The sequence below is a fragment of the Ascaphus truei genome, chromosome 4 (genome assembly GCF_040206685.1).
Source record: "Ascaphus truei isolate aAscTru1 chromosome 4, aAscTru1.hap1, whole genome shotgun sequence".
Lineage (NCBI taxonomy): Eukaryota > Metazoa > Chordata > Amphibia > Anura > Ascaphidae > Ascaphus > Ascaphus truei.
Genome location: NC_134486.1, coordinates 314,463,255 through 314,479,617, shown reverse-complemented (window position 1 = coordinate 314,479,617; position 16,363 = coordinate 314,463,255). Strand labels below are relative to the sequence as shown.

Below are 16,363 nucleotides of genomic sequence, written 5' to 3'. Positions count from 1 at the left end.
TTCTTTGAAACTTTACCCAAAATATATTAAATCATTACTATGTTGAAAATGTACTATTAAAAACACATTGCAAAGACTTGAAAATGAAAAGGTGATAAAATAAATGTGAACCACTAAATAATTGTCGTGGCCCTAATGTTTATTTATTAAGATGTATTTTCTCATTTTGTCACATTTTTCTACATTTACTAAAAGTGAGATGAAATGGATACATATACATCAGATTACTGGTGATCAGTTTTACAAATATGCAACAGATCTCTATTTACAGAAACAAGGCTAATAATACAAAATATTCATTGCTTATTTCTGAAAGAGAGCCTAAATCCATTACATTTGAATAATTATTTTTGTTTCAGGTAATTATACACAGGGTTATCTGCCATATATAAAGAAGTTTATTTTGTTTCACTTATAAAGAACGGTTAATCAGTAAACTTATCACATATGCAATTTTGCATCCTATACTACTAATTTAATGCAAAACATTTCAAATCTGCCACTGTCCAATAATGAAAGAAGTGCAATCGGGTTTTACATATATATTTTACATATGACCAAGTAAGGATCACAGAAGAGCAATACATAGAATTCAAATATGTATAATGAAATCATCAATCATTAAACTTGATTTAGAGTTCAGAGCAATTGTGTTCGAGGCCCCTTCAACATTGTACAGATACGTGTTGCAGAAACTGATATTGGCAAAGTCCACTTATTTACTGTATCAGTGTAAAAGAATATAGAAAATGAAGAGAAGCAATCTCTCTGGTCCATGTGTAACGCTTTTGTACCTGAGTGTTACTGTAGAGGGGTACTTCCTACTATTATTTAAAATATATGGTAATAACTCATATATATTATTTTGATGTAAAGTTTCAGGAAAGATGTGCATTGTCAAATGTATCTGCTGGTCTTTCATATCCAGTAACAATAGCAAACAAATAAACATGTTAATGTATTTACCGATATCTTTTATTATCCACTGACACTATGTCCATGGCTATATAATATTGCTGATGTGGGTCTAAGCCACAGATCTTCACTCTCATGGCTGGAAACATCCGCCTGCAAAAATAAAAAGATATGCACTTACAGTAACTAAAGGAAATGAAACAACGCTGAATAACAGATGGTAACTGAATACGTTGCTACCACTACCGACAAGCTGACCAGAATAGCAATAACCATGTTTCTGTAACAAAATGCTATTTTTAGTGTAAATCAACAGTGTGCCAATACTGTTAATAAATCACCATGATGTGTAAGAATTATGGACGGTCATATATTATTAAAAAAGCATGTAATAAAACAGTTTTCTGTCCTTGTGTTCATGGTTTCTAAGCTGTGCAGCAATAAACTATGCAGCAATATACTGTGCATGCAAACTAAGAAGTATTGAAGCTACAAGAGATGCTGTGTAGATTTCTGGGTGATGACAGTGCATTTTTTTAAAAACATATTTGAAACACATAAACTATTAAGCATGTCACGTTTACTAAAGTGTGGGTAAAGGAAGCTCAAACTTATATAATGCCATCAAGGATTCTAATGATGGGGATATAACCTGGAGATGAAGCTACAGTATCATGTGCTGTAAGTTACTTTTACTTTGAAACTTCACATAAAAGATACATTTGCCAAACATTCCAATTATCTGGGTTCTTTTGAATCATAGGTTGCAGTGATTTATGATTACTCTGTAGATTTTGAATCCCTAGTGAAAGGCAGACCATGTGCAAAGCATTTTCAGCCAAGGAAATATTCCTAAGTTTTTTTTTTCTGTGCACCTGTAACACAGGGAGAAGGAAAGGAGCTTTGGCTGGAACTCCCCTGGACAAATATAACATTGTACTGTTTAAAGCAGCATTTTGATCATTACTATAGACGTTGTGAAATGTAGACTGCAGCATATGGGTTTAATAAAATATGTTTTTTTTAATATTTAATAAGCTCAGTTACTTGTATAATATCCAGGTTTTCTTGTACGTCTGTCTTTGAACCGTGTCTTTTCAGACGAAGACGGAATTCATGGATCTCAGTCTAATGAGCAGGAAACCTTCAAAACTCCATGTTTCAGAGCTCATGTCATATTTCCCCATCTATATACACTTCATAATTCTGTAAGGTTCAATTTAGGTGTTTGGGACCTGATTCTCCTTATTATATATTTTTTAAACTCACTTTTTAGGAGCACCACTTCTCTCTCCCACCCCCCCCCCCCCCCCCCAAATCAGAAATATGTTCGGTTTATGCGACAATGTAAGCTCCACTAAATAACCATATGCTATTTTGCCTTTGATTGGTCAATAACTGGCCATTTTATTGATTAAAAAATTAATACAAGGAAATATTATCTGGCGCGTAAATTTCGTTTGAAAGGATGTGTGTCAAAATATAATAAGAGTATATAAACTGGTAACTGATACATGGGTAGAATACTTGTAAATAAAAAAACAACCCATTGAAGGTATACAGTACATGACTTACATGGCAAGACAGTATCTTACTGCTGGCCAGACATTGTTAGTCATTTTGGTGTGCAAGTATTTGGGATGTCAAATCTCATTTATGAGGCATGGTGATCTTACTGTAAATCATCAACTTGAGCTCCAACTGAGGGCTAAAGTGATTAATCCTTTTTGACACAGCCCTGTTAGTTTCAGTAAATTTTAACTTCTTGACCCAACTGTATGTTTTTGGCACATCTGCTGGTCTGATAGTCCCTGGCTAAGCGATAGGTCTCAGAATGCAATCGCATAGTATCCTGGCCGGAATACTGTTCCTTAACTGAATCCCTACATTAACTTGTATGCTTACATGATATCTGTTCAGAGTTTAATGTCCCCTGTTTACGTGTTTGTTTTAAGTTAAAATCTTGGTCGCAGCCTGGCGTTACTTACCCATATCCACACAGTTGAGTATGCCATAGCTGATATAAAAATAAAAAAAAGTCTTAGTAATATATGTGACTGTGTGGATTTTTTTGGTCACCTGATGCATAGGTAATAACTGGAATGATTAACAGTTTGTGGTATTTAGCCACCACATACATCATCGTAGAAATGTATCCTAACTTAAATGGATGTCACCCCCATTTAAAGAAGTGCTTGACAGCATGCCAATAGGCTTTAAATCTAATCCAGCATTTCTGATTAATCGTGTTATTTTTCAGATGTGCTGCTATAGTTTCAAAATGTTCTATTCGCTATGTATACCAACCCATTGCCCCGCATTGCAGCTGTCCTTACCTCCCAGCCTTGGTGATGATCATCTCGGTGCCGATCTCATGGAAGCGCTTCCACAGCTCTGCTCCCTGCAGATCCACGCGAGCTGCAGGAGGAGCTGCCACTGGTACAGGTACAACCGGGGAAGCCAAGGGAGAGCTGCAGGTACCAGACGCTGACTTCACGCTACTATAGCCATCCTGAGCTGAAAACCCACAGCGCACAAGCAGGTATATGAGACAACATCCGCATAACTATTGTACAGCTTGCTAACACCCTCCCATTTACACCTCTTAAATAGTAGTTGACTATGTCTATATGATGATAGATAAAACGGAAATAGCCGTGTTAGTCCAGTTGAGATAGTGCAGAATAAACGAGTTCTTCAGTATTAGGCGATACCTTTTTTATTTGGACTAACAATTTATGTCATAGGACAAGTTTTCGACAGTTCTCCTCTCTTCCTCAGGTCAACAATACTGATTAACAGAGACTCCATGATCTTAACACAGATGTAAAAGAAAAAGAAAAACAAGATAGCCATCTAAGGCAGATGATGCAGAGAAGGAATAAACAGACAGGGCAATATATGGATGAAAGGGACAGTGAGACACAGGACCATACAGATAGACGACCCCCCACCTGGCACATCCCTAATATAGTTGAAAAGAAACATGGCACAATACTTTGCTAAACATGTCCATTAATACCGTAGGGCTATATACAGGTGTTTGTGGTTGTATGTATGTATGTATGTATATGTATATATATGTGTGTGTGTGTGTGTGTGTGTGTGTGTGTGTGTGTGAGCGCACAAGAACATTTATAAATATAGATATATCTGTACCTATAGATATGGATATATGTATAATGTATAGATAAAACTAAATATACAAAAAGTACATGCCAGGCTGTTCTGTACTTGGATATGTACATAGCGTTAATCATTTGAGTTAACGTCATCCATCCTCTATATAACCATAATTGCCATTACCACTCTCTTACTTATGGTAAAATAAATGCATACAGTTGTAACAAACATTTAGGATACAGCCATATATATATTTGCAGGTATATTTAGCAAAGAAAGACATACACTATCTTTGTTCTATATTACTTTAAAACGCCTAATTGCGGAGTAGAGTACACAATCAAACGAACTTTCAGTTAAACAAAAACATTAATATAACATTATTAGAACGTTCCACATCAAAATATTCAGAATATCTGGAGGAAACCCAAGACATTTTTTTAGGGTAGTTTTTTTCCTGATTTTAAATGAAGACGCCAAGGTTAAGCAAAAAGATGTTGACAATTAAATTGCTTCCATAACTATGAGCGATTAAACTATTTGCAGACTTTTCAACTACTGTAAATGAAAAAAAAATTTTAGAACCAAGGGAGACACAGACAATAGTAGTTCAAGATAACGAGAATTTTATGAATCAGCATCTCTTTTACATTCAGTGTTGGATTACTTTTAATCTCACCAATTTTACTTTTAACTCTCTCAGTGAGAATACATTACTCACATTATGAGGCTTAGATAAGGACTTTACTATCAGATCCTACAAATAACGGGATATTATGTCTGCAGTGCGCTATTATTTTATTTCTATATTGTCACATTGCTGCTTTGTTCATTTGTGCATCAATTCAACAGCTTTCTTCTCTTTCTACAATAGAAGAACTTGTTTTCTAGGCAATAACAGGCAGTGAGGAATATATGCACATCATATAGTTTAAATGTAACAGCGTTTAGCTTGTAGACTACTGTTTGACAGCAAACACATTCCTACAAATGAAACTGCAAATTCTAGTTTCAAACATAAGTTATGGTCCCAAACAGTTATTTTAAGATAGAAAACATTATGAAAAGTCCCCCCAAAAAAATGAAAGGAAGAAAATAGTTAACAGTTGGATGAATACAAAAAACAAACAAGACATTGCATACAAGATACTTAAAATGTAGGAAAATATAAGAGTGTTCTGCTTGTGGTTTATCTAGTTATTCATCTGTGAGGATACCAGAGATGTGATTTGTTTAACACGTCTTTACACTTCTGCCTTCTAATGGAAATCTAGAGAAATCCATCAAAACCAAAGAGAAAAGTAACACGTATTTAAAACATTAAATCCAAATAGTAAATAGTTTGACGTTTAGTGGGATTTTTTTTTTATATATAAGCAACATGTTGTTTATAGGAGCTCAATTGTTAAATAACAAATTGCAATTATATTGATCCGGACATTTTTGTATACATCACTAATGATATATAAAAAAAATAATTGGAATACAGTGGTGGGGTTTAACAAAAGACCGTTAGGGACATGCATGTCACTCAAATCGTTGTGGTACATTACTGTGACTATATCGTATCTGTATCTAATACTTTCTATTTGTAATAAAAAAATATATTGCTATCAACATGAGATTTATATATATAAAAAAAAAAAAAACATGTTATCGCATTATCCTGGATATGGTTCTTTGATGAATCTAACATTTTCTTGCATCAACATTGCACTCGCTGTGTAGCAGACTTTACAAACAGAAATAGCAATGGTGGATGTTACACGTGTAGATAGCTTTGAAACGGCATGAAATATAAGTAAGAGGAACTCACAGCAGGACCCCAGCATGCTGCACACAGAGTGCTCCAGCTCAGGGGCTCCAGATTGCTCCGAGCCCTCTGCTGATCCCTTCTCCCCGCTGCTGCCATCCTCCAGCTTCCTGCGCTTCTTCTTCTGCTGCTTGTTCTCAGCCCCGATCAGAGCTTCCACTGAGAAAGCGTGAGCCTTCAGGCTCATCGTACAGGGCGATCTCCTCTTCTCTGCCATCTCACCGCTGTGCAGACCAGTCTTCTGTCTCATGTACTGTACTCCCAGGCTGTCTCATATACTGTACTCCCAAGTCTGTCTCACATGCAAACACCCACTTCTAAACACGGGCACACTTTGGGAAGTGTGAGCTCTCCCTAACATATGTCAAATAATATGAAAGGGAACGTGTAGTCCAACCCTGCTTAAATCCAAGCAATGATCAAGTTGCAAGCTATACCCCTCTGAGCTGCAGTTTTGTTATTCAGTGCCTCTTCCCTTTCTCTCCCCCCCTTCTCTTGCTCCAAGACCTGACTCGTCTGGCGGGCCAGAATGGACTGACACGGGTTACAGACGCGCGCAGGACACCAATTAGAGCTTGTAATTGAAATTTGTAGCCTTGATCTGTCAGCACTTGCAGGCAGGAGAGGGCTGGGAAGGACTTGCTCATTAGTAACAATAAAGCGGCGGGACAGGGAGGAGCCCGGTGAAGTGTCAATCACCAACTGCTCCGGCCAATCACAGCAGAAGGATTGACCCAGAACCTGGACCTACTTCCAAATTAGGCAATGAGGATGGATTGAGCATGCAGTGCCCCAGCCAGGGATTGAAACCCTGATCTCCAGTGTGATTCCCTAAACAGCCTACACCTTTAGCGCCCATTTAGAATGCTGCACCCCTAACTCATGGAGTAATCTGGTCTCCCCAACAAAAACTAGCAATAGATAGGACGAGCAGTAACATGGGAATGAGTTTGAGTCAAATTCACTGTCATCCTGTGTCTGTGCTACTAGATTTCTGAGATCCCCAAAAAATAATACCAATCTGTAACAGGTATATAAAGTGAAAAGATTTTGAGAATTCAAATTGTTATTCTAAAGCAAAGGCCTAAAAGGGCTGCTATTTAAGGCATTCTGTCAAACACGTTGAGTGTAAACCATGTCTAAAAAGCCCAGTCAATTCTAGAAAACAATTTCACCCACATGCAAAATCAACCAAGAAACACATATGTGAACTCCAAAAATGGAAAAGCAATGCGTGTGTGTGTGTGTGTGTGTGTGTGTGTGTGTGTGTGTGTGTGTGTGTGTGTGTGTGTGTGTGTGTGTGTGTGTGTGTGTGTGTGTGTGTGTGTGTGTGTGTGTGTGTGTGTGTGTGTGTGTGTGTGTATATATATATGAGAATTAACCACTTCTCTATTAATACACAATGCAGCATTATAACGGGACATGGTCACACAAACTATGTGTAAATGAGGCAAAAGAATACAAGCCAGAACTGTGCCTATAAAAGGGATATTGCCAACATAGGCATGACTTTGGGACAGAAAAATGCACGTTTTGGGGAAAAGGCTGTTGTAACTTTTTTGCAAAATGTAAACACATTTGAGTAACATCATTAAAAATGCGAGGCTCTTGAAATGTATGCCCTAAACTTTATGCATGCATTTTCATCTCAATTAGTCAGGTTTTCACCTAATTACAGTATAATTTTATCACACTGGCTAAAGCTTTTCCCTTCCTAAAAGACGAAGAAGATTGGTATTTTTACCACAGTAAGCTCAGTTTAGCACCTTAATAAAAAGTTAAAGCTTCCTTTTTATAGGTTGAAAAGGTTTATGCTGGGAGTTGTTAAACATGTTTAGAGGTGCAACGGGATAGAGGGTTTCACAGCTTTCATGAAACAGAAAAGCAAGAACACAGGACTGTGTTCCAAGAAACCCCTTAGCCCCTGATTCCCATACACACAACTCACATGTATTTGTTGGATCATGCGTTTCTCGGCGTGGCCACATTTATACGCCCTTCTAGCCCAACAAACTGCTAGGTGCAATCTGCAAACATCTGAAACCACTATATGGTGGAAATATAGTTTATGTGCAAAAAGGGCAGACAGATCCCCAACAGCTTTGTTATACATTTGTCCAGTGTCCACTACAATTTCAAGGGTAGCGCTGACCGGGTTTTAATCGTTGTACACAATTAATAATCATTTACATTTAGAAAACAAGTAAAGGGGTTTCATCTTTTATTTCGCTGCATAAATCTCTATGTAAAAATATGAATTTATTTCAAATATGCAAAACGAGTATGCAATTAAAAATATGTTACATCATATAAGATTTTAATCAAACACACACACACACACACACACACACACACACACACACACACACACACACACACACACACACACACACACACACACACACACACACACACACACACACACACACACACACACACACACACACACACACACACTTTCCGAGTAGCACTTGAGCAATACATTTTAAAAATATATATACTACAGCCCGTAGCACTTAAATAAAAAAATCATGTTGAAAATGTACGTTTTAAATGTAATAAAGAGTATGTTCGCTTACAAATTGCAACACAATGCCACTTTATGTAGAACAAATATACAGCGTCCTCATGAAACTAATTGTACACTGTTTACAAATATGAGCCAAATGGCTATTTTATTTTCAAAAGGGGAGCTTAGGCGAGCTCACATGGCAATTAACAAAGGCAAAATGTACAGGGGGCAAGAGAAGGGCACTTTCTCCTACTGCAAAGACCTGTTACATCTAGGAATGGAATATTGGATTAGAAGAAAATATTCTGAGACAGCAGCAGCACATGAGAGACAAGAGACACCATGAGACTTTGTTTCAGCTGCCCGCGGGAGCAATGCTGGAATGCAGGTATACAGTCCTGGAATAACAATATTCAAGGTACTATGACAGTAGCTGACAGCACATGCAGGGACAGTTTATTTTACCACATGAGCTTTAAAAACACAGATTCACTGGAGGGAGTTACTTAAAATTGGAGAACAAAACCTATCCTGTTAAATTGAGTTTTAATAAAACATGTATATATGACAGTCTTGCTGTTTTATTAGTGTTGTCTATTAACTCTTCTTCCTGAATTTATTAACCTCGGGGCACACTGGGGTTCATCACATTATAACCCATTTCTGTGGCACCCTGTTCAAACCTAAGCAACACATAAATTACACGAGTTTGAGAATGCAGTAATATCACGAGCTGTTTAATTTATTTCATATGTTCCTGTTTAGGGTTGTCATTACATTTTTGTGTTGGTTTTTATAAGTCTCATTTACATTTCATAATCAAAGAGCACAGGCTTAATTAAATATGCTCTAACATGGCAACACTTTTATAGCATAAAATGAGACGAAAATCTATGGGATTATTCATCAAAGTCTACTGATAAAAAAAAAACTGGTCGAAATCAACTGCATCAAATTTATGAAAGGAAATAGTCCAACTGAATGGAATGGAAATGATTTGCTTTTGGAAAATGGTGAGCTGCTTTTTCTGTACTGGATTTCCCCAGTTTCACGACCTGCATACTGTAATAAATATCTTCCTTCTTCTGTGTCAAGGAAGGGGAAAATTAAGGGACATCATTTTAATATGTGTATGCAGTAGCTGCTCCACTCATTTCAATTATTTCTCCATATAGCCTCTTTCTCTTGCAATTACCATAATGCAGGATGGATACACCCTACATAAAATAAAATGTTGTTTGAAACGGAATAACACGTATGAATATCTGTTTGAATTTCCCTCCATTTCGGGAAAGTTTATGTGCTACTTAGAAATAATGGATATATTGCATGAGAGATATACAGACAATGACATATTTCCGTGATTATATTTGTATTGAGTAATTGGTTGTAATATCAGGTATTGTTCTATATTGGCACTCACTCTCAAAAATGCCCATTGAACTTTATGGGGCAATATTGGGGAAAGTATTTTAAAACATGTAAGCTAAATATCAAACTCCCAAATAGTGTGTGTCAGTGCACATATCTTTTTTATTGGGTCGCTGAGTAATATAAGCAACTTTTAGTGTGTTTATTCAAGATTCTTGGCTGGATTGATGGCTTGGATGTGGTGATCAGATTATCAATTTTGTTTTGATAAGTGGACTCTAATAAATATAGCAAGTGGACTCTAATAAATATAGTGTCCTTGAAGTGTCTTCAATCAGAGGAGTTTAGACTTTGACGAGGGAAAGGAATGTATCAAAAAGAAATTATTAGAACAATTGATGCAAGGGGATTTTTATACTGCCATTCTTAGCATCAGAATACCTGCTGCAAACTTGTCATGATGTACATTTACATATGATATGGGAAGGAATTAGTGTAGAGTTACATGTCTGGATATCATGTACGAATTTGCTTCCATGGCATATTTTGTCTTCTTTTAGAAGTATAGTCAATAAACATACCACTGGTGGGTACATTTGCATGTCTCAGACAGGTCTGTAACCCTGCCATTCCCCAGCACACATTTACATAGATTTGGGGCGTGCAAACTTCCCTAGTTAACTATGTGACTAAAAGAAAAGACGGTTCTTGCGTTTGATATGTGACAGAGGGCACTGGAGGTGACCTCCCCCTCATGTACCTAGGAATTAATTTGGAATTGATGGTAAAAGATACTTGGTATTTTATTCAATATATGGTTCTCGTTAATTCCAAGAGACACCTGTTTTAAAGGACTCTGAATACCAATCTACTAGTGTAATGATCATAGTGTGGGTCTCCTATATAGGGGGATCCACGGATAATGCTCTGTCTGCAGCGTTACATTGAATGGGTTTATTTATTAAAGTGTCCACGTTGAAAAACTGGAACAAAAATACCGCACCAGATTTATTAAAGAAAAAAAGCATTCAAATTGAAATCAATTGGGATTTCTTATTGTAAAAAATCTGATGTACTCACTTGATACCAGTTTTGGCCTGGTTTTGACAATTTGATAAATGATACCCCATTGTATTAATATACTTTGCCACTTCTTTGCCTCGCTTGTATAAATATAAGCCTAAAGCAGCTTTATGGTGTAACATAGAGTTAGTGTCTACATAAAAATACCGTTTTTCCCCCCAGTATGATAGTTATGTTTCAAATCACTCTTCCCATCAGAAAATAAGATGCTGTAAGCAAGGACAAATAAAAAACATATTAATAGTAATATTTAAATAGTAATAGTAAATAAAAGTAAAAAGTAATAGTAAAACAGGTTCTCTGCTTCTTTACAGAGCAGGTTAATATAGGCAGAAGATATGGGACAGAACATGGTAAAATATCCAACATTTGACAAACACTGTATTGCATACAGTATACATGTACTGTACATGTCAAATAAATCTGTGCCTAACTCTTTATTTTCTCCATACCCCCGCTCCCGGAATTGCTTGCAGATGTAAAGTACCATAATACTTTGGGCTTCGGGATGTACAGTAGTTCAAAGATCCAGTAGCCTTGTTTTTCTTGGAAAATTGTAGGTTCGTGGTAGTTTGTGATAACCTTAAAATGACCAACATGTGAGTTCTTCGCGGCTGGGTACAGAGCTTTCCAAACTTCACAGGTTTCCTCTTCAAATTCTTCAAACCTCACAGATCTCTTTACAAGTGAAATGTAAGAACACTTGAAGAAGAGACCTGTGCGGTCTGGAAAGCAAACATTTATCTGCGGATACACACGCGCGTTGATCCCCAAAAGGGAATCACAACCTACTGTACAAGTTAAGGAATGTGATATTTTTAAATCCCATGCAGTTTCCTGACATTATAAAGGCAATAATAGCTGCCTGGCGAACTTCCTCCTTATATTCAAAATGCTCATAACAAATTGCTATTATGCATAAACCATACTCTCTTTGTATATGGTATATTTTATTAGAAATATGATTTATAACATTTCTCTCATTTTTTATGCTAGTTCTTAAATGCGTGAATGAGCCTATCTAGCAATTACAAAAATAATGATATATAAATGCATCACATTTGAATAAAGTTAATTTCTAACATAGATGTTGCCGCCAGATTCTTGTTCCCTATCATTCCTGATTTTGATTTCTATAAAACACATGGGAGTTATCTTTTTTTTTTTTTTTTTTTTAAATGGTTGCAGCCTCAAATTGCATTTAGTTTTCTATCCTGGGTGCGAATAAGTTTGGGAAAGTAGAGAACCCGAAATATATTGCTGTTTTATTAAAGGTGAAAATCTCTCAGTTGAATACACCTTCCCCACCCACTAAAGTATAGACTCCGTTTTAAATGAACACACGTAATAGGAACTACAGAGCATTTAAAATGCTGATATAAAGGGTCTCCATCCCAGCTACTTGAGGACATACAGTAATCTAAAGTTGATTCTGTTTACCTCTAGACACCCAGATTTACACACAGCAGCTTGCTGCTAAATTATTTACGTTGTATCAGTATGTGTATGATCATGGTTATAATTAATAGTGACGAGACAAGCTACGTTTCTCACTTGTTCTGGTCATCTTACATATATTAGGTGTGATACCAGAAGAATGACACATCTCTGGATTTACTTGTATTTAAATGCTGTTAATAGTGTAACTTTGATTGGCCAAGATCACTCAACATACTGATTTTAGTCTCTCTGTGAATTACTAGCTAAAACTAAGAACATGATATAAAACCTTTGGTGAAGTAATTACAGAAAATAATCCAGATATTCAGAAATTCAAAAATATTTTATTTAATTCCATACATTTAAAAATATTATATATCTCACGTCCATTATTTGAATGAATTGTCTAGTTATGTCTACTTTAGGTCTTTACAATTATATATGTCAAGACATAAACTAGACAAAACCTTATTTTGTCTCTATTATAGCAACTGCATTTAACATCTAAGCGGTCTTACATCACGAACAGCTGTATTTTAGAACCTGACAAACTACTGAATAACATACATAACCCAGATTACAAAAATATAGATAGTGGTAGTATAACTGTAATACACGTATGCTGAGGGATTCCTTTAGGATATATAACATTTTAAAGATATACCTAGAAATGTTATACAGTATCAATTCTCTGTGTATTTTTATTATTATTATTATTATTATTTTACTTTATAGAGACAATAATGTGACATTGGAGAGAAGGTGATACCTTATTTTGCACCAACATACATGGCTATTGATCCTATTTGCAGAAAGATCACATTGTTAACAACATTAATAGACAATAATCATATTAATCAAATAGGTGTCATATAAATACAAACAACATAAGAGTCATCATTAAAAAAAGTACAAATTATATTGTCTGCTAAGAACTATCTAATGAATGTACACAATTAGTAGAATTCACAGAAAACAAAAAGTGCTTCAATAGCATGGCTTTCCTAAATTCCCCTCAATTCTCAGTTCCTATATTATTGCAGTGAAATAGTAGAACTGCTGTAGGTTCTTTTAACAATCTAACTGTTCTTGAAGACAAAACAATACATGAACGGGCTAAATATTTGAATATAAAAATGTCACCCTGCTTGTAATTAAGCGTTATGGGTCTTCATACCAAAAGAGGCTCTGGTAGCTAATTATGTTATTAATAAAGTCGATTGTTCTTTTGATGTTATGGTTATATGCAACAATTGATCAGTAGTCTGGCATATATTCACAAAAAGAGCATAATTTGCAAATAGTACATTTTTGAATATCATGTTGTTTCTTCTAATGTTACAAAAAAACATTTTTATGAATATTTGGGTTCGAGGGGTTCCACTGGAATTTAAGATTAGAACTCTGAAGCCGGGATTTCAGAGAAATAGCTGGTGTTTCAGAGTATGCGGATTGATGACAATGTCAGATGTTTTTATTTGCCCTCCATCAATTCACATAATTTGTAATGGACACACCATCCTTTTTATTCTCCCAAGTGCTGAATTAGAAAGCACTGATCCATAAACTACACATTTGTCAGGTTGTGATAACTTTCCCTGAACTCCCTTATTCAAATAGAGTAGGGAGCCTTTTGGTGTTGAGACTAGAGTTTGTGCTGAACAGCAATTGTAATTAACCTTCAGGATGGTCCAACAAAAGGTCTCCAAACCTGCAAATGTACCTCTGTTTTTCAAGGATCACAGGGCAACTAAACCTCTTTTATCATTTACTATGGATATGTAATGCAGCAAGTTGCAGTAAGGAATGTAAAAAAGGTGAAATCGCCAAGGATTTATAAAGAAACCTGCATTGAGGAGTGTTGCTTGGATTCATTTTTACTCTGCCTGCCAATGTAGGATTTCATTTGTAGGAACCTGTGCAGTCTAAGCTGTAAAAAGTAACTGCTAACGGCTGCTGATTTTCTAAATTTCGTTGGCAGTTCAAGAATACATTGTCACCTTTGTGTGCTATGAATCCGGACATGAGTGATGTATTCCATGCTATAGCTCCAGACATCAGTGTATGTGAATAACTATTTACTGCAGCATTAAGTGTATAACATCACACATAGATAATTAATGTAAGACACGTTATTAAATAAGTAACATTGTACATATTCCATATGATTAGCATAGAGATGTGCTCCTATATAAAAAAAACATTATGATAAAATAAGATGCTGTATATATATATATATATATATATATATATATATATATATATATATATATATATATATATATATATATATATATATATATATGTCGAACCATATAGATGCTGTTTATATATATATATATATATATATATATATATATATATATATATATATATATATATATATATATATATATATATATATATATATATATATATATATATATATATATATATATATATATATATATATATATATATATATATATATATGTCGAACCAGCTGGCTGTGGGTAGGTTTACTGGCTATGCATCTTAAACCAGGCTGTGCTGAAAAGCTGTGCAATGCAGCAAACATAAGCTTATAGGGGTCCATGTCAAAATGGATGCGGGTTATCCAAGTCTTTGTGCTGTTTTGCACCTGTGCAAAATTCCTTAACCATTATACTTAAATCAAATGATCAATTTTTTTTCAGTTAAAAATACCTCTGTACAACATGAGATATTTTTTCCTCTTGTTAAAAACACACGAAAAGCATTTCTACAGTATCTCACTTTGTTACATTTTTAAATGCACCAAAGACATGTGATAGTTTGGTTTACATTTAAACATTGCCCAGAACTCAATTTCCCAAAGCTGTTGTACAGAGAGTATCTATTTGCAAATAATATTAATTTAAGTAAAAATGTTATTATTCATATTAGGAATATGATATTACAAGCAGGCCAAAGTCCTTGAACTGATCCAAATATTGCATTCCGTGAAACATGGGCTGGCTGACCTATTAGTCAAGAACCAACTTATATCTACATATAAAGATGATGAGAGAACACAGAACAAGAAATACATAATATATATATTTACACACTGGCTCATGTAAATCTGATTTTTGTATAGGCTAAAATGTCCCATGTTCAAGTGTGTGCTATTATTAGGCACCTAGTACACATTTGAATATATACTTAAATGCTAGACAGGTTAGACGTGGTATGCAAAACAATATTGGGACAATGATCCATAATGGGAGCAGTTTACTATATAGAGAAACTATTTCTTCTTAATCTTCCAAACTCCGTATGTTTATTCGACTAGACTAAAAATGGCTTTGTCCAATGAAACGTTGATTGAAAACAAATAACTTCGTTTCAATGCTTCTAGCATATACTGTATGAAGGGGTAGTGACAGCCATGCAGCTGTACCAACATATATGTGTATTGACACCACAACTGCCTATATATACAGTATATGCAGCTACTTAGAAAAGCAAGACAAACAGATTCTGATCTGATTCCTGTCACAGATTGTCTTTTGCCAATATAAACTTAAACTCTGAGCTAAATGAAGTAACGCACATTAAATTGCTCTAGAAACGATGGGAATTCAATGTATGTATCAGACGTGTAATCCAAACCTAATCATGCTATTCGTAAGGCAACTTTTATTAGAAATCCTTGTTATATATGCGTTTTGTTTAAACACATAATACAACCTTACACGTTGTATTTTATTTTATTAAAGTAATCATAGCTATATAAGGTATTAATATGATTAAACTGTACACAATTCTGATTATTTCTTCTCTAGATGCTTCTATAGAGCTGTAAGTGTTATTTTCATTATGTTGGGCGCTGTAAAATTAAGTCAAATATGAATGGGATATGTTTTTTCCATCAGAAATCATGCAGTTCTAATTTAGTTAATATCCTACTCATTTTTCTCCTTGCCGGAAAAGTTTTATTACATTCAACGCATACAGTATGAGTTACCTCTGCCAAGAGTTATGTGCATCATATATTTCTGAAATAAAATTGACTTCCTTATTATGTTTAAATACCATTCAGAATAACATTTGATCTTGACAATGTAGTGAGGTTTACATTAATGTGCCAGTTTTTCCTATTGGGC

General features: G+C 35.1%; 1 protein-coding gene across 1 annotated transcript in view; it reads right to left on the bottom strand.

Annotated features, from left to right (window-relative positions):
* Positions 1-6,427, bottom strand: part of TBX18 (T-box transcription factor 18) — a 36,704-nt gene extending 30,277 nt beyond the window's left edge. Inside the window, exons 1-3 of the mRNA XM_075594818.1 lie at positions 5,855-6,427; positions 3,252-3,432; positions 967-1,068 (exon numbers count right to left, since the gene is read on the bottom strand). Of these exons, the coding sequence (XP_075450933.1) occupies positions 967-1,068; positions 3,252-3,432; positions 5,855-6,101 (530 nt within the window). The 5' untranslated portion in view covers positions 6,102-6,427. The remainder of the gene's footprint in view (positions 1-966; positions 1,069-3,251; positions 3,433-5,854) is intronic.
* Positions 6,428-16,363: the final 9,936 nt, after the last annotated feature.